The sequence below is a fragment of the Dipodomys merriami genome, unplaced genomic scaffold, assembly GCF_024711535.1.
Source record: "Dipodomys merriami isolate MVZ:Mamm:240054 unplaced genomic scaffold, mDipMer1.0.p SCAF_613, whole genome shotgun sequence".
Classification (NCBI taxonomy): Eukaryota; Metazoa; Chordata; class Mammalia; order Rodentia; family Heteromyidae; genus Dipodomys; species Dipodomys merriami.
Window position 1 is genome coordinate 61,848 of NW_027206195.1, and position 16,820 is coordinate 78,667.

General features: G+C 48.7%; 1 protein-coding gene and 1 long non-coding RNA gene across 3 annotated transcripts; one reads left to right on the plus strand and one right to left on the minus strand.

Annotated features, from left to right (window-relative positions):
• Nucleotides 1-1,753: 1,753 nt before the first annotated feature.
• On the minus strand, nucleotides 1,754-7,940 carry LOC138814801 (uncharacterized). The gene is made up of 3 exons (XR_011368096.1): nucleotides 7,836-7,940; nucleotides 6,300-6,392; nucleotides 1,754-1,830 (listed from the first exon to the last, which is right to left on the minus strand). It is a non-coding gene; the product is annotated as an uncharacterized lncRNA (long non-coding RNA).
• On the plus strand, nucleotides 7,384-12,633 carry LOC138814800 (ciliogenesis and planar polarity effector 2-like). Of its 2 annotated transcripts, none has more exons than XM_070003869.1 (6): nucleotides 7,384-7,477; nucleotides 7,912-8,025; nucleotides 9,571-9,723; nucleotides 10,484-10,608; nucleotides 10,957-11,093; nucleotides 11,403-12,633. In XM_070003869.1, the coding sequence occupies exons 2-6, from the start codon at nucleotides 7,914-7,916 to the stop codon at nucleotides 11,650-11,652; spliced, it is 777 nt and encodes a 258-aa protein (XP_069859970.1). In that variant the 5' UTR covers nucleotides 7,384-7,477; nucleotides 7,912-7,913; the 3' UTR covers nucleotides 11,653-12,633. The 2 variants fall into 2 exon arrangements, with proteins under 2 accessions (XP_069859970.1, XP_069859969.1); XM_070003868.1 differs by lacking the exon at nucleotides 7,384-7,477 and adding an exon at nucleotides 7,611-7,642.
• The last annotated feature ends 4,187 nt before the right edge of the window (nucleotides 12,634-16,820 follow it).

The window sequence follows — 16,820 nt, forward strand, 5'->3', positions numbered from 1 at the left end:
AGTAGTTGTAAGTTACAGAGCAGGAGACACCATGCTGGAACCACTACCATTATCTTGTGTTACTATTCTAAGGCCAAGGCATTTTCTAATGGCCTGTTATATGAGCTTGAGAAAAGCGGTGGGTCTGGAGCACTGGAGTCTAAATAGGATAGGGAACTTGACAGCCAAACCCAGTTGGCTGGCCCAGGTGTGTTGCTGCCACACTGAACTTTTCCTTCTCTGAACCTCTTCATCTCTCCAGGCAAGGGACCAATATCCCTAGCTAGGGTCTGACTTACGCTGTTAGTAGCCATTATTGAGCTAGAGTGGTAGACACCCTGCCTAAAAACAAAAACAGTGATGTGTGCCTGTAATCCCAGTTGCTTAGGATATGGAAACAGGAGGGTCAAGAGTTCAAGAATAACCTGGAACACTAGTGGCTCATGCCTGTAATCCTAACTACTCAGGAGGCTGAGATCTGAAAATCACAGTTCAAAGCCAGGGCAGGTAGGAAAATTCTTGAGACCCTATCCCCAGTTAAGCACCAAAAAGCTGGAAGTGGAATTGTGGCTCAAGTGGTAGAGTGCTATCCTTGAGCAGAAAAGCCCAGGGATGGTATCTGGGCCCTAAGTTCAAGCTCCCCCGCCCCACACCCCCCAAAAAAGTTCAAGAATCAGTTGGGCACCAGTGGCTCACAACTGTCATCCTAGCTACTTAGGAGGCTGAGACGGAGAAATGCAGTTAGTGGCCAGCCCAGGCAAAAGTCTATGAAAACTCCATCTCCAGTCAGCCAGAAAAAAGTTAAGCATGACTCAAATGATAAAGCACTAGTGATCAAGCAAGTGGAACAAACACAAGGTCCCCAAGTTCAAATCCTAGTACCGGAAAAAAAGAAAAAAGTGTAAGGCTAGAGCTGGCAAAGATAGCAACAAGACCTTCCTCAAAATCAAAAAACAGACTAGGGAATAGCTCAAATGGTAATTTGCTTGCCTGGTGTTTGCAAGGCCCTGGGTTCCATCCACAGTAGCAAGGGGGAAAATTTATTCCTACTTTGTACAATACTCCCAGGGACAAAAGCAAGCTAGCATTCTTGTGGTTGTTATGTGCAGAGTGGAAGTGTTCAAGCATACTGCATGGAAGGAGATCAAGAATGGAATCTACATGTGCTTTCAACTCAACACTTGGCCTTGTAGACTCAACAAAAAAAAGGACATAGTACAGGCTTTGGACCTAGGTACACTTAGATCCCAAAGATGTCACTACCACTTTGAACTGGGACAAATCATCTTTGAATCTCAACTTTATCAGTAAAATGGCAATTTAGCAGCAACTAGATCTGAATTCTTAATGCCTTGAATGGATATAATTCCCTGGAAATCCACCAGGGGACACCCTTTGCAAAGCTTTGTGTGTACCTGGGCGCTCTCAGAAAAGGGCAGGATGAGAAAAATGGCTTGCTCTTGTTTCCCTCCCTCAGGAAAGCGGGTGTGGCACTCCTTCCCTCACCAGCCTGGCCCTTACAGGCCCAGCACAGCATTTCTTCAACCAGAGTGTGTTTTCTGTTTCAGTCCCCAGTCTCCAGCTGTGAGAAAGTTGGTATCTTCCCCTTGAACCTGGGCTCTGGGCCCAGATGCTGCCAGCATACACAAAGCTAAGCTAAAATCTCAAGTAAATGTCTAAAAATCCTGGCTGACTATTTCTCTCTCTCCTGCCCTGGCCTCTGCCCACCCACTTAAAAAAAAATGTAACAAGAAATAGCTGGACTTAAGCTTACCAGGAAATTATGGAATTAAGTTGTCTGCAACAGAGAATAGAAACTGGAGACTGCTTCTGCTGTCTTCCAAGCAGAAACTAGGGAAGAAAGAAAAAAACAAACATGGGCTGTGATCCAAGGAAAGCCTGGAACAACCAAGGGATCAGTCACTTGGCAAGTGTTCCCTAAATATCTACTGCTCCCAAGTACTGGGATACACTGACTCAAAGGAGCCCTACCTTCCTACCCTTCATCCCCCACCCCCACCAAGCTCCAGACTCATCACAAACCAGGGAGGTATCACATTGACTGGACAAGGGTGACAGATCCTGAGCTTGTAAGGTCAAAAGATAAAGATACCACACCAGAAAGATCTAAAGGAATCTGGTACTGGTGCCTCACACCTGTAATCCTACCTACTCAGGCTGAGATCTGAGGATCACAGTTCAAAGCCAGCCAGGGCTCTTATCTCCAGTTAACTACCAAAAAGAAGTTGAGCTGTGGTTCAAACGTGGTAGAGCACTAGCCTTGAGCACAAAAGCTCAGAGACAGCACCCTGGCCCTAAGCTTAAGCTCCAGGAGTACCCCCCAAATAAAAGATCTAAAGGTAATGGGGGTCTGCAACCAACATAGCCAGTCAGGGGCAGAAAAGGGGAAGCCAGAAGGCTTAGAAGTTAGTCCTCTTCTTACTTTCAGTGTCTTAGCCCATTTTGCTGCCATAGCAAAGTACCATAGATCAGGAACTGTGTTTTATTCTGCACAATACTAGTTTCAGCTCAGGGTTTTGCACTTGATAGGTAGGTGCTCTACCAGATTTTTGCTGCTGAATTAGAAGAGTCTTGGAGGATTTATCTGCCCAGGCTGTCATGGAACTGAGATCCTGACACCTCAGCCTCTTGAGTGGCTGGGATTACAGGTGTAAGACACTGGTGCATGGCCAGCAATTAAATTTTAAGACATTTTGGAGGGACTTTCATGTCATAGCACTTAGCCTTGCTCTCTAAACTGTGGCATGGGACAGATAAGTATGGAGGCTTTCTCCATATCCCATATATATGTTCAGGGTCCCCACCTCACTTTGCAGTTAGTGCTACAGGATGTTGATAGACCTGGCAGCCTCAAGCAAGAAAGATGGACCCCTTTGTGTGTCAGATAGAATGTCAAAGAGCCATGTCGGGGTGGGGGACAGCATGCTGGTAGACTGAGAACCAAGGCATGTCCTATGGAGTCAATAGCCAGATGTCATGCCCTCACATGTGGCAGGGTAAGAACCTCATGATCACAGGGGAAAAAAAGATCCCATTACAGTGACCAACAGAGATAGGTCCAGGTGCTTCTGCTTCCTGGAGCAGAAGGCCTAGAAGACAACCTATGCAGAGCCAGCAACCCTCCCCAGCCATGCCTCTCTAGTATTTGGGTAAGCCTTCCCCTACACTGAACTTGAACCCCAGGGCTAGAGGTGGGGGAGATGAAACTTGGAGTATTGAAAAGGCAGAGAAATAGGAAGTAGCAGAACTTAACTTTGCCAGGAAATCACTAAATTAAAATGTCTGCATCAGAGAGAATAGAGGCTCAGAGACAGATTAAATGAGTCAGAGGAAATGAATTTTTTTTTTTCAGTCTTGGGAAAGAACAGTCCTTGTGTATGCCTAGTGCATGTTCTATCACTGGGCTATATCCCATGCCCTGAAGCTCTGCTTCTTTTCATGTTTTTGTAAATAAGATTCCTTTAGTGTAATTTTTATTGATTTACTTTAAATGTATATTGAGTTTCTGTTTCTTAAACTTCTGAATTGGTGATGGGAGGCCAGTGGAGTGCTTGCTCCAGTTAGGTAGGGTGCCTGGGGCATGGCAGGTCCTAGAGGAGCCCAGGTGGGAGTTCTGGTACAGTGCACAGCCTAGGCCTAGTGACAGGCCCTTCTGGACCTCAAGGAGGCTGATAGGACTGCAATGGACAGGACAGATCTGGAGAGTGAACTGGAGGAAGTTAAGGTGAGTGTTCAGACCAGGACAGTGGCAGCAAGGACAGGACATAAGGAACGTGCTGGGAGGAGTAGAGGTATAGAATGCTTGGACTAGTATGTACCAGGCTCAGGGCTCCATCACCAGTATCTCTAAAAACAAAAGTAGCTAGCTGGGTACTGCTGGCTCACAATTGTAATTCTAGCAACACAAGTGACTGAGATCTTAGGATCCCAATTTGAAGCTGACCTGGGTAAGAAGTCCTTGGGACTCTTATCCTAACCAGCAAAAAGCCAGAAGTAGTGGAGCTGTGGCTTAAGTAGTAATCTGTGCCTCAAGCAAAGTTAAAGGATAGTGCTCCCACCCTGAATTCAAGACACACACACACACACACACACACACACACACACACACACACACACACACACACACACACACACACACACACGTACGTTTGCAGAACAAATTTGTGGTGAGATTAAAAAAAGAAATAGGTGGATTAACCTGAGGGCTCTATTCTAGGAGGACCTTTAGGAAGATAGTCTTCTTGCTTTGCCTGTCCCTGGGAGAAGCAATTTACTTAGGAAGACACACACAATTTAATGCTCAGATGACTTGGGAGACATGGGAGAATAAGACCCACTAGACCAAGATGGCTTATGAGAATTGTCTACAGCTCTGACTTTATAACTCCCAGCCATTGCCTGGCTCCATCCCCAGCAGCAGTGTTTAACTGAGGTATGTGGGCCCTGCTGTGGTCTGAGTTGTGCCTCCTTGGAACCCATATGTTGAAGCTCTAACCCCAGGGGACTGTATTTGGAGACTTATCCTTTAAGAAGGTAATTAGATTAGAGGAGATCATAACTTGGGCCATACTTAAGTGTCCTTAACATCTGGGAGAACATAGGCTGGAGAAGTAGCTCAGTATAGTGTCCAGTATGCCCAAGGCCTTGGTTCATCCCCAGCATCAAAACAAAACAAAAATAAAAGGAGACAGGACTGGGAAGGTGGCTTAGTGGTAGAGTGCTTGCCTAGCATGCATGAAGCCCTGGGTTCCATTCTTCAGTGTCACATAAACAGAAAAGCCTGGAAGTGGCGCTGTGGCTCAGGTGGTAGAATGCTAGCTTTGAGCAAAAGCAACTCAGGGACGGTGCCCAGGCCTTAAGTTCAAGCCCCAGGACTGGCAAAAAAAAGACAACAGGAGAAAGCATAGAGAAGCCATGTAAGGACATAGTAAGAAGGCAGCCTCACAATCACCCACCCCTGCCAGTCCTAGATCTTGAATTTCTAGCCTCTAGAACTGTTCTGTCGCATCAGCCCTGGCTAATAGAGATCTCCCTGTGTCAGAACTGGCCATTACTCTCATTAAATGTACAGGTTTGCAGACGCTCCCTCCCCTCCCCCCCCTCCAGTCCTGAAGCAGGGGATCAGAGGTCTAGAATCCAGGTTTGAGCAGGTTCCCAGAGAAGGCCATGGCTGTCAAGCATCACTTCCAGGCACCATGGGCACTAGCTCCCTTGATGTCAGCTTCTCTCTCTGTGGCCGACAGGATTTTCGTTCTTCGTGCCCATAGTGGGGCTTGAACTCAGAGCCTTGAGCTCTTGCTGCTGCTGCCTTTTTTTGTTTTGGGGTTGGTTGTGGGGCTTGAACTCTGGGCCTGAGTACATCCCTGAACTCTTTTTCTCAAGGCTAGCACTCTACCACTTTGCGTCACAGCTCCACATCCAGTTTTTGAATCTAGTTAATTGGAGATAAGAGTCTCAGGGACCTTTCCGCCCAGGCTGGCTTTGAACCGCCATCCTCAGATTGCAGCCTCCTGAGTAGCTAGGATTACAGGTGTGAGCCACCCGCACCTGGCTGAACTTTTGCTTCTTGTTTGGCTTTTTCACTTAGTTCTGGTCCACTGCTACTTGAGCCAGAGCTCCAATTATAGCTTTTTGCTGAGTCTCTCAGACTTTTCTCCCTAGGCTGGCTTCAAACCTTGGTCATCATATATCAGCCCCATAAGTAGCCAGGATGACAGGTGTGAGCCACCAGTGTCCAGCTCCCAGCAGCATTTGACATCTTATTTCAAGCTCACTGTGCCAAGGTGATTCATTTTCCCACCCCTTACTGAGTCGTCGTTTCCCCTCTTCTCTCCCCATGCCCACCACAGCCAGGGAAGCACTGGAGGTGAAATCTAGAAACCCAAAGATAATTCCAATCTGAGCCTTGCTGCTGAGACAAACTTGGTCTAGACAAACTTGGTCTGCAGTGAGAGTTCTGTACAGCTGTGAATAGCCCTGATTAGAGGTAGAGGCAGTGTTTCAGAAAGGGGAACCATGTGACCCAGAAGCTGGAGCAAAGGATTCCAGATGTAGCTCCTGTAGGAATTGTTGTCTTGTGTTCCTGCCTAGCTGCAGTGTAAGCAAGTTACAGAAAAGCTGTCTTACATATCCCTTCCCTCCCCACCCCTACTGACATAATGAACCTCACTCAACCATTTGTGGGTTTGTGGCTCTCTGGCTGCTCTTTGCTTCCCTGGGAAAAGCTCTCCTAGGGGCTGCAAGATGAGTGTTAAGAACACAAAACCCAATCTGGCAGAACAGATACTTTAGATAAGCACCCAGGTAATGCTGGGTTCTGAGTCTAGTTTTCCATTGACCAGTTGTGTGGTAGGACCTCATACAAGTCATGTGATGTCTCTGAATTTGTTCCTCTGTAAAAGAAAAGAGAGATGATACTACTTACATGGAATTCAATATTTATAGAATTTAGTGCAGTAACTACTGAAAAGCCCCACTATCTCTGGCCTTAACTCCCTCCCTACAAAACTGGTTGCTGGCCTTGAAGGTGGAGCACCAAGACCCTTGTGACAAGTATAGTATGGCCAGCCACCCAAACCCTGTCCAACTCATGGGCATCTACTGTGAAGCCACCTCCTTCTGCATGATTGACAGTACAGGGTTAGAACAGTGGATAGGAGATTACAGCCCCAGGGCTGGAGGGTCCAGTCCAGGAGGGCAGGACTTCTGGCCTGCTGTGTATTCCCAGTACCTACAACAGTCTAGGCACACAGTTGAGGCTCTGTGATTATTTGTTGAATGAATAAACCAACTATTAAGTGATGCCAATCCAGAAGACCTCTGACTCATTTTTAAAATCTCTTGCCAGCCCCTGACACCTCTGAGCCATCTGAAGCCAGAGATATTTAACTCCCTGGAGGGAGGTCCGGCAGGCTGGGAATAAATGGGAATAAAAGCATAATGATGTTGATAGCAACAACAGTAACTAAATTTACTGAGCACTGCTGTGGACCAGGTACTGTTATAAAGGGTTCTTTTTGTTTGTTTGTTTTTTGCCAGTCCTGGGGCTTGAACTCAGGGTCTGGACACTGTCTCTGAACTTTTGCTGAAGGCTAGCACTCTACCACTTTTTTTTTTGTTTATGTGGTACTGAGGACTCTCACGCATGCTCAGCAAGCACTATACCACTAAGCCACATTGCCAGCCCCTATTATAAAGGATTCTGTGAACAACAACAACAACAACAAAAGCATTTTTCATTTATAGAGAAGAGGACACTGAGGCCCAGGGAGGCGTGGAAGGTTCCCAGAGAAGAGCGTGTCTGATCAGGTTTGGGAGTTGGCTGGGCTCAGATGGAGTTAAGTGGAGAAAAGGATACCATTGAAGGAGAGGATCTGTCAGCAAGTTACTGCTCTGCCAACCGCAAACTCCGTGGGAGGGACCAACACTTTCTTGAACCCAGAAGCCCGACCACACCCCCCACGTCTCCATGGCAACGGTGTGCACATGCGCTTTGAGTACCAGTGCCTGAGCCCCACAAGCACCACAATGAAGCCAAATACAGGCTGGGCGGAAGGGGCAGGGCTGCAGGAGCACACGGTGGACTTTTAAAGGGACCGTTTCTACCCAAAGCAACCCAATGTGGGCACTGCTGGCTGTGCAGGTTGTGTGGCCCGGGAGTCAGGATGGAGGAGGAAGAGGGAAAGCAAGGATGACTGCCAGGAGATGATTAGGGGAACACTACTACTGCTCTTTCCTCTTAAGAGCATTATGGAAAAGCTGGGCTGTGGAATTCCAGCTTGTGGGTGGGGAGCTGGGGGTCCACGGGAGAGTGGGGGGAGGGGTTATGGACTCACACAGGCGCCTTGAGATAGTTCTCCTCTTTTCCCCTCCTCTCCGGGTTCTGCCACCTATTTGCCTTGGCATGATCAGCCATGGCCAAATCTCCCACGCACGGTTCGGTGATTGTCCCAGACTGGCACGAGACCGCGGAGGGCAAGGAGTACTTGACCTGCATCCTGCGTAAGAATCGCCGGCGGGTGTTCGGTAAGTGCCCTACCACCAGTGTGTCACTCGTCAGCCTTAGGTAGGACAGTGTCACCCGCGGCTTTAGGTGGTGTGGGCACATTAGAAGCAGGACAGTGCCGCCTTGTTGCACTGCACTCCTCACTCAATCTCGGGAACTTCTGGACGCCCTATCCCTAAGTCTTTCACCCTCAAATCTCCCTAGAGCTAATTCCACCATCAGAAACTGGGACCATGGAAACAGCAGAAACCTTGCCAGCAGCCACTGTCACCAGAGACGCTGCTGATGGAGCCCTCACTTGGTGCCAGTCCCTCTGCTCAGCACTTTACACAGTGAATTGCTATTAACCTTTTCAACCACACATTTAACACACTTGTCCAGCATCCTGCCTTCCTACATGAAGACAGGCCTCCCAGATCCTGCTGTCTGGGTTTAGACACTGGTGAAGGATGAAGCCAGCTTGTCCATGTCTCACCAAAGGACTCTGGCATCAGCCTTAGAACTCCAGGGATGGCCAGAAGAGACAGAGTGTCAACAGGTTTAGGACAAAATAAATAAATAAAATTTAAGGGTAGCTCACAACTGAGGACTTTAAGTTCATCAGTCTCTGGATAACTGTTTGGGTTTTTTTTTTGCAAGTTTTTAATTAACACCCATAGACATTTCAGTATAATGATTCTATAGGATTTATTTGTAGTAATTGAAAATGCTTTTGCATATTTAATATATGCCTGTTAGAGAAGGGACTGTGAAAAGCCATGCTCTTATGTATGGGAACTCAAAAACACTACAGTTTCAGTTAAAAAAAAAAATATCCAGGCACCAGTGGCTCCTACCTGTATCCTAGCTACTCAGGAGGCTGAGATCTGAGAATTACAATTGAAAGCCAATCAGGGCAGGAAAGTCCATGGGCCTCTACCAAATTAATTATCAAAAAGGTAGAAGTGGAGCTGTGGCTCAAATGGTAGACCACCAGCTTTGAGCAAAAAAAGTTCAGGGACAACACCCAGGACCTGAGTTCAAGTCTCAGTATAGGTGTGTGCATGCACAGGCGCACACATGCGCGTGCGCACACACACACACACACACACACATACACACACACAAATCATCTCATGGCCAGGTGCTGTTGGCTCATGCCTGTAATCCTAGGTACTCAGGAGGCTGCTGAGAGCTGAGGATTGTGGTTCAAAACTACCTGGGCAAGAAAGTCCATGAGACTGTATCTTCAGTTAACCACCAGAAAACTGAGAATGATGCTATGGCTCAAAGTGGTAGAGTCCTAGCCTTGAGCAAAAGAGCTCAGGGACAGTGCCCAGTTCAAACCCCACGACTGACTGACAAGAAAAGAAAGAAGAAAGATTTAGGGTGAACTTTCTGGGAATTACATCCAGTCTGTCAACTTTGTGTACTGATAAATATTAACTATAAAGACTTGGGCTATCTGTTATCCTAGGCTTCTGCAAAGTTAGAAAGAGGATTCTGCTAGGCACTTCCTCCCAGGGTCTGATGGAACAAGTGTGGGATCCACACCCATACTCTTCATGGCTTCCTCTTTGCTCCAGGACTGCTTGAGCGGCCAGTACTGCCCCCACCTGTGGCCATTGACACTGCCAGCTACAAGATCTTTGTGTCTGGGAAGAGTGGTGTGGGCAAGACAGCACTGGTAGCCAAGCTGGCTGGCCTAGAGGTGCCCGTGGTACACCATGAGACCACTGGTAAGTGGGTTCCCCTCTGTCTCCTTGGAGGCCTTCTGTGGCCTTTGGCCACACAAGCTAGGGTTTTATCCAACTCTACCACTTCTTCTGTGACTTTGGAAAATGAGCCCCTATTGTTTCTTCTCTCCCTGGAGATGTCCTGGGTTTGGTACTGGAGTTAGTGGTGGTAACATCCATACCTAGCATTAAGCTGGCTCCGGTAAATACTTGTTTCTTGTTACTAGGTTGATTAATTCCTTTATTTGTTTTGTGTTGATCCTGGGGCTTGAACTCAGGGCCTGAGTACTGTCCCTGAGCTTTTTTGCTCAATGTTATCACTCTACCACTTGAGTTGCAACTCCTTTTCTACCCTTTATTGCTTTTTATTTATTTATTTATTTATTGTGCTTAATTGGAGGAGATAAGTCTCATGGACTTTCCTGCCCAGGCTGGTTTTGAACTATGATTCTTAGACCTAAGCCTCCTGAGTAGGTGTGAGCCACCAGTACCCCATATCCCAGGACCTTTGGGTTTCCTGTAGATCAGTGAAGCTGTTGTCATGTGAAAGCTTCATCTTCCTCTGTACCCTAAGCTCCTCCAGGGCAGGTCTGCCTTCCCCATGAGACAGAATTCTCCCAGGTCAAGGACTATGCCTTCCATGTCAAACCCAGTGACCCACCAGGAAAGGGATAAATCTCTTCTTGCTATACTTTTCGGGCCCCTGTCTCTCCCCTGCCCCCATTTCTTCCATGCTGAATGGCTGACCCCTGGCCCTGCTCAGGCATCCAGACCACTGTGGTATTTTGGCCAGCCAAGCTACAGGCCAGTAACCGTGTTGTCATGTTCCGGTTCGAGTTCTGGGACTGTGGAGAATCTGCTCTCAAGAAGTTCGATCACATGCTTCCGGTGAGCAGGCGTGCAGGCCGGGGTGAGCTCTGGGAGTGGGGGTTGTCTGTGGTGAGTTCTGAGTACAAATTTGTGAGCTGAGTCAGGCCTATCTCTGTAGCAGCATGGGCATGAATGAGCTGAGAGTAGAGTGCTGAGCCATAGAACTTTGAACTGGCACTGGGGCCAGTATTCTAGCTGGAACTCTGTACTTGGGACAGCCACTCCATACTCTGGGCCTCAGTTTCCCCATTTGAGAAAGAAGGGATCGTTACTGATTCTTCTCAGCTGATTAGAGGGCTTTGGTCCCGTGGGTATGTGATTAGATAGTCAGTGTCACATACTGTGAGCCAGCCTCTCCATCCTCAGGCTTGCAAAGAGAACACAGATGCCTTCCTGTTCCTCTTCTCCTTCACGGACCGCACCTCTTTTGAAGACTTGCCTGGACAGCTGGCCCGCATGACAAGTGAGTCGCCTGGTGTCGTCAAGATGGTTATTGGCTCCAAGTATCCTTTGGATGGCCCCTGGGACTGGCAGAAGCCACTTTTGATAAGGCCCAGAGTGAGGTCAGGAGCCCTGCCTCTGCCAAGCTCTGGGGTCCAGCCTGTGGCTTTGAACCGAGATCCTCAGATCTCAACCTCCTGAGTAGCTAGGATTATAGGTGTGAGCCACAGGCGCCTGGCTTTGTGGGGTTTTTCTTAAGGGATGCTCCTGGGTCTACCCTAGCACCTGGGTGTGGGGCTCTAGAGAGACTAAGCTAGGAGTGGTGAGCAGTAAGCAGAGGCACCTGACCAGGCTCCTTGACTGTCCTCCAGATTTGACCAATACATGCATACAGACGTGCCTGAGCGAGAACTCACAATCTTCAGGCAGACCTGGGGGCTGCCCCTGCTGCGGGTGAAAAGTGTGCCAGGGCGGCGGCTAGCTGATGGGCGCACACTGGATGGGCGAGCAGGGCTGGCTGATGTTGCCCATGTGCTTAATGGCCTCGCCGAGCAGCTGTGGTACCAGGACCAGGTGACAGCCGGCCTGCTTCCCAGCCCCTCAGAGAATGCTCCTGGCTAAGGGGGATGGCATCATGAGTGGACCTATGACCCCACTCGGAGCCCCAAGGTAACAGGACCAAGGGCACGACCTAGAGCCTAAGGCTGCTCCCATCTTGAGACTGGGCAGGTGGGGGAGGAGACCCCCACCATGCAGAACATTCCTTGCTGAATTAGGAAGTGAGGAAGGAGTGGCACAAAGCTCCAGAGCAGGGCCCAAAGCTCTAGTCCCTCCCCCAGCCTTCCACTTCCCTTCTTCCGCAGCACTGGAGGTGATGGGGATGAGGGAGTCACAGGGTCCTGGACCTTACCAGGAGGTGACTTCAACCGGGATAAAACTCTGAAATCACAGCGCTAACTCTGTAGTTTTTTCTGGCTAAAATTGCACCTCAGGACGAGGGAAGGAGGTGGGTCCTGCTCCACACACCCACACAGAGACCCAGGTCCTGAGATTTCCCATTTGCCCCAGAGCATCAGAGTCCAGTCAGCAGATTGAGGATGTGTAAGTTCTTTTGGAGGTTTCTGTGGACACTTTCTGTTGGCCAGCACCCAGCTACATGCTTGCATGTTGCTGCAATGGAGGCTGGGAGATGTCCATCCAGTACCAGGACAGCTTTATATCTGTGACAGTCTGTGAGTCAGTCAGCACTACTGGACAGGGCTAAGGACCATACCGGATGGGGCCTGCGTGTGAGATGGCCTGCCAGGCAGCCTATACTGTGGGAGGCCAGTAAGGACAGGAGCAGGAAGGTGTCTTTACCACCCAGTTGAGACTCAGAGCTCAGACCTTGAGCTTATTCATACCCCAAGAAGGGCAATGCCTGGGCAAGACCCTGAGCCTCAGCCTGTGGACCGGTGCCCACTCCTAGACTATGGGCAGCACTCCACCCTCAGCCTTTCTGCTTCCAGGCAGCCTAAGCTGTCTGACCCATTCCTCTATTTCTCTAACACAGTAAGTAACCCTAGCCACTGGGGCGGCAGCAATGTGTGGACAGGAACAAGTGATGGCAGCCCTGGGGAACTGAACCTCCAGATACTGTAGGCACTTGTGGGGTTTTGTTCTCTCTCTCTCTCTCTCTCTCTCTCTCTCTCTCTCTCTCTCTCTCTCTCTCTCTCTCTCTCTCTCTCTCTCTCTCTCTCTCTCTCACACACACACACACACACACACACACTTTTTTTTTTTTTTTGTGTCCGGTCGTGGGGCCTGAACTCTGGGCCTGGGCGCTGTCCTTCAGCTTCAGCTCAAGGCTAGCGCTCTACCACTTGAGCCACAGCGCCACTTCCGGCTTTTTTCTTTTTGCTTATGTGGTGCTGAGGAATCGAACCCAGGGCCTCAGGCATGCAAGGCAAACACTCTACCACTGAGCCACCATCCCAGCTCCCCACACACACTTTTTTTGTGCTAGTACTAGGGCCTGAACTCAGGGCCTAAGCACTGTCCCTTTGCCTTTTCAAGCTCCACTTCTGGCTTTCTTTTTTTCTTTTTTTGGTTAGTTTCCTGTAGGTAAGAGTCTCATGGACTTTCCTGCTGGGCTGGCTTTGACCCTTGATCCTTAGATCTCAGCCTCCTGAATAGTTAGTATTATAAGTGTGAGTCAACAGCCTGGCTGGCAGGGTTGTTTTTTTGTTTGTTTTTGTCATAGGGCTTGAACACAGGGCCTGGGCTCTGTCCCTGAGCTCTTTCACTCAAGGCTAATGCTCTACCACTTTGAGCCACAGTGCCACTTCCAGTTTTTGAGTGGTTAATTGGAGGTAAGAGTCTCACAGGGACTTTTCTGCTTGGGCTGGCTTTGAACTGCAATCCCCAGATCTCAGCCTCATGAGTAGTTAGAATCACAGGCATGAGCCAGGGGTCCCTGGCTTTGGCTGGAAGTTTTGAACACCAGCAAGCTTGTGTCCCCTCAGATATCCCTGGGTTTACCACTTTCCCAGATACCAATGTAGGCAAGAGTCAGAAGCTAATCGGGAGGAATAATCCAGTTCTACCCACCTTAAGGCTGGCTATTTTTTAGGTTTCTCATAACTAGCTTTGGTCAGAGTATAGATCCCTCATCTACCTTCACCCCAACTCCAAAGGACAGTTCCCTCCTAGAGCACCTCTATCTCAGGGCTACTCAGCTCCTCCAGCCCCTCCCAGAGGCCTCCTCTAGTGTAGAGCTGGAAGCAAGCAAAGCCTGAGGAAAAGGAGTTAATGTGAGCTTACCTTGGCACCCCTACCTCTTACTTCTGCAGTGGAAGACTTTGTGGCCTGTGTACAGGGCTGCTGGGCTGAGAGATGTACACATGGGGAGCAGCTCCCTTGCTCAGGTCATCAAGGCAGTGGGTAGGCTGTCTTAGCCAGCCCTATGACCTTTGTGAGCCACGTCAGCCTCTCTTCTGTAAACTGTGTTTGCTCCTAGTGTCCCCCATGAAAGGGCTGTGATGATAAAATGGGCACAGAGCCTGGCACATTAGAGTGTGCCCAATAAATGGGAAAGAGCAGCCGTTGTGTGATGCTAGCTTACTCAGCATATCCCAGGCTGAGCACACCCTGGGAACTGAGCCTTGCACTGCTGTAGATCGAAAAAATGGGTTGGTCAGCCTAATGGTGGGGTCTCCAGGGACACCGGTGACCCTGCCCCTGTCACTCCAAGCTGCAAACAACCAGGACTCAGAGCTCCAGGGAGTGGCCCCTGTGTCTACCTAAACCTCTGTAGTAGCAAGGGCCAACAAACCTCTCCATGAAATGCTGCCTCCACACTTCGCAGCTTTTTGTCTTTTAGGTCTCAGCTGAAATGACATCTCCTCAGAGTGACTATCCTGAAAAGGTCTTCCTTCACCAGAGATCTTCACCATTACATGATTGTGTTCATTTGTTTAATTGTAGGTCCATTAAGACACAAATCTTGTCTGGTTTACTCAGCATGGAATATCTACTTCAGAATAGCATGCAGTCAGTTCATAGTTACTGGCTAAACTAGTAAATTTATCCATTTACTTGTCCATCATCCATCTGTCCCATCAACCACCAAACAGACTTCCATCTGCTAGCCACCTGGCCTTCCATCCATGCATCCATCCTTCACCCATCTGCCTTCTGCCTACCCACTGTGGGCCCACTTACACTGATTTACTAATAGGTTGCTTGTCTATAGTTTAACCACCTATTTCCTGCCTCCTGCCCAGGCATTTGTCAATCTATTAAGCCCTTTTCACATGACCATCCATTTGTTTACTTACCCATTCATCCACCTTCCTCCTACCTATCCATCCATGCACCAATCCATCCATCCATCCATGTGTCCATCTATCCACCCACCTACCACTCCCAGAGTCTTAACCAGCCCTGAAGGAAAAGACCCTGCGAAGTCTAAAATGAATCAAACCTCACTCCTGCACTTGCAAAATTCCCTGTGCAGTAGGGACACCAGCCACATAGCTGTAGGATATATTCCTGACCTCACAGTTGGCCCAGAAGCCAGCAAAGATGTCCCTAAAGGACTCTACTTCCTCTCCCTCCCCTCCTTGCCCCCACTGCACCTGTCTTCCCCACCTACTTATAGGCTCTGCAGCCATCCCCATCCTCACTAGAGGGCTTTGGGCCCTCATTCTGAGAAAATGGGCTCCTTCAGGTTATGCTGAAACCTACTTCTCAGAACACCCACCTCCTAAGCCACATCTCTGGATGATAGACCCTAGGGATCCATCATAATTCACCAGGGCATTATCAGCAACTCGGTGTTCCACACTGAACATCCAAGTGTGGGGTCCCTGGGATGTAGGAGCACTGTTCCCAGCTCCAGACAGTGTGGGCTTGCTCAGGTTCCTCCTACCCTTCCATGTGAAATGATACAGCCTATCACCCTGCTGAGGCTAACAACCTGAAACTGATCCTGCCCTTGGACTGGGTCCACACCTCACTGTCTGAGCAATGTGAGTAGAGATGTGGTGAGTGAAGCTGTGGGTTGTAGGGCTATCTATATCAGATGGGAACTGGAACTCGCAGGCAGAGCTACCTTCAGTTCTAGTCTTGGTGGTCAGGGGCACAGGGTGGCTTTAGAGGATGATGGGTTGGATACAGGAGTATAGGGGCTGACCCAGTAGGCCATAGCTGTTTCCTTGTACCTAATAGAACTCCGATCAACTCTGCCCTTAGCTCAGAGGTACACAGAATCCAGACTCTCCAAGAGGATGCCTTCATTTTCAAGGTCTTTCCCAGGAGAAGCTCCTTTCCTCTGCAAGGCTGCAGGCTCTCTTCCCATATCCTCACTATCTGTTATGCCCCTTGGCTACCCCCAGGCCTTAGCTCATCCCTCTAGCCTACCCTCCTGGCCCAGAAAAAGGGATTGGCCAGATCCCTACAGCGGATGACTTACACAGGCTATGTGGACTCACCTGCTAGGTGACCGCAGCCACAAGGATCTACCTTTAAGTCATGGTGGAGATTGAGTGAGGAAATGCATGTACTCAAATAAGCATTGACACATAGTACACAGTTAGAGGAACAGCATAACCATTAGTATTTGTAAAATACTCATTATTAGTATACACTTGAAAATTGCAGAATGCCCAAATAAATGGTAAACATTTTATGGGAAAGCAACTTCTTTTTCCACAGGTTTTGTGAGAATTACATGCCAGGAGCTGGGGCATACCTCAAGTAGCAGAACATTTTCCTCATAAGTCTGAGGTCCTGGGTTTAATCCCTAGCACTAAACTAAATAAATATTTATAAAAATGATTGAATGTCAGACAGAGCAGGCCCTCTTTGTAGGGATGATTTGACTTTGGCTGTTTATTTATTTTATTTTATTTTATTTATTTATTTATTTTTGAGTCATGGGGCTTGAACTCTGGGCCTGGGCGCTGTCCCTGAGCTCTTCAGCTCAAGGCTAGTGCTCTACCACCTGAGCCATAGCACCACTTCTGGCTTTTTCTGATTATGTGGTGCTGAGGAATAGAACCCAGGACCTCATGCATGCAAGGCAAGCACTCTACCACTGAGCCACTTTCCCAGCCCCTGACTGGCTATTTTTCTCTTTCTCTCTCCTTCTCCCTTTCCCTCCCTTCCTCCCTCCCTCCCCCCCCCTCTCTCTGTTTTGTTTTTTTTGTGTGTGTTTTTTTTTGTTTTGTTTTTTGGTCTGAGACCAGGACTCAAACTTGCTATCTGACACTTGCTTTTGCTCATTGGCTGGCACTCTACCACCTGAG

Bases quoted from the DNA above. Each gene is read 5' to 3' on its own strand.
- LOC138814800 (XM_070003869.1), top strand. From the start codon at position 7,914: ATGGCCAAATCTCCCACGCACGGTTCGGTGATTGTCCCAGACTGGCAC. The intron at 8,026-9,570 runs GTAAGTGCCCTA...TCTTTGCTCCAG, and splicing joins GAATCGCCGGCGGGTGTTCG to GACTGCTTGAGCGGCCAGTA. The intron at 11,094-11,402 runs GTATCCTTTGGA...ACTGTCCTCCAG, and splicing joins AAGATGGTTATTGGCTCCAA to ATTTGACCAATACATGCATA.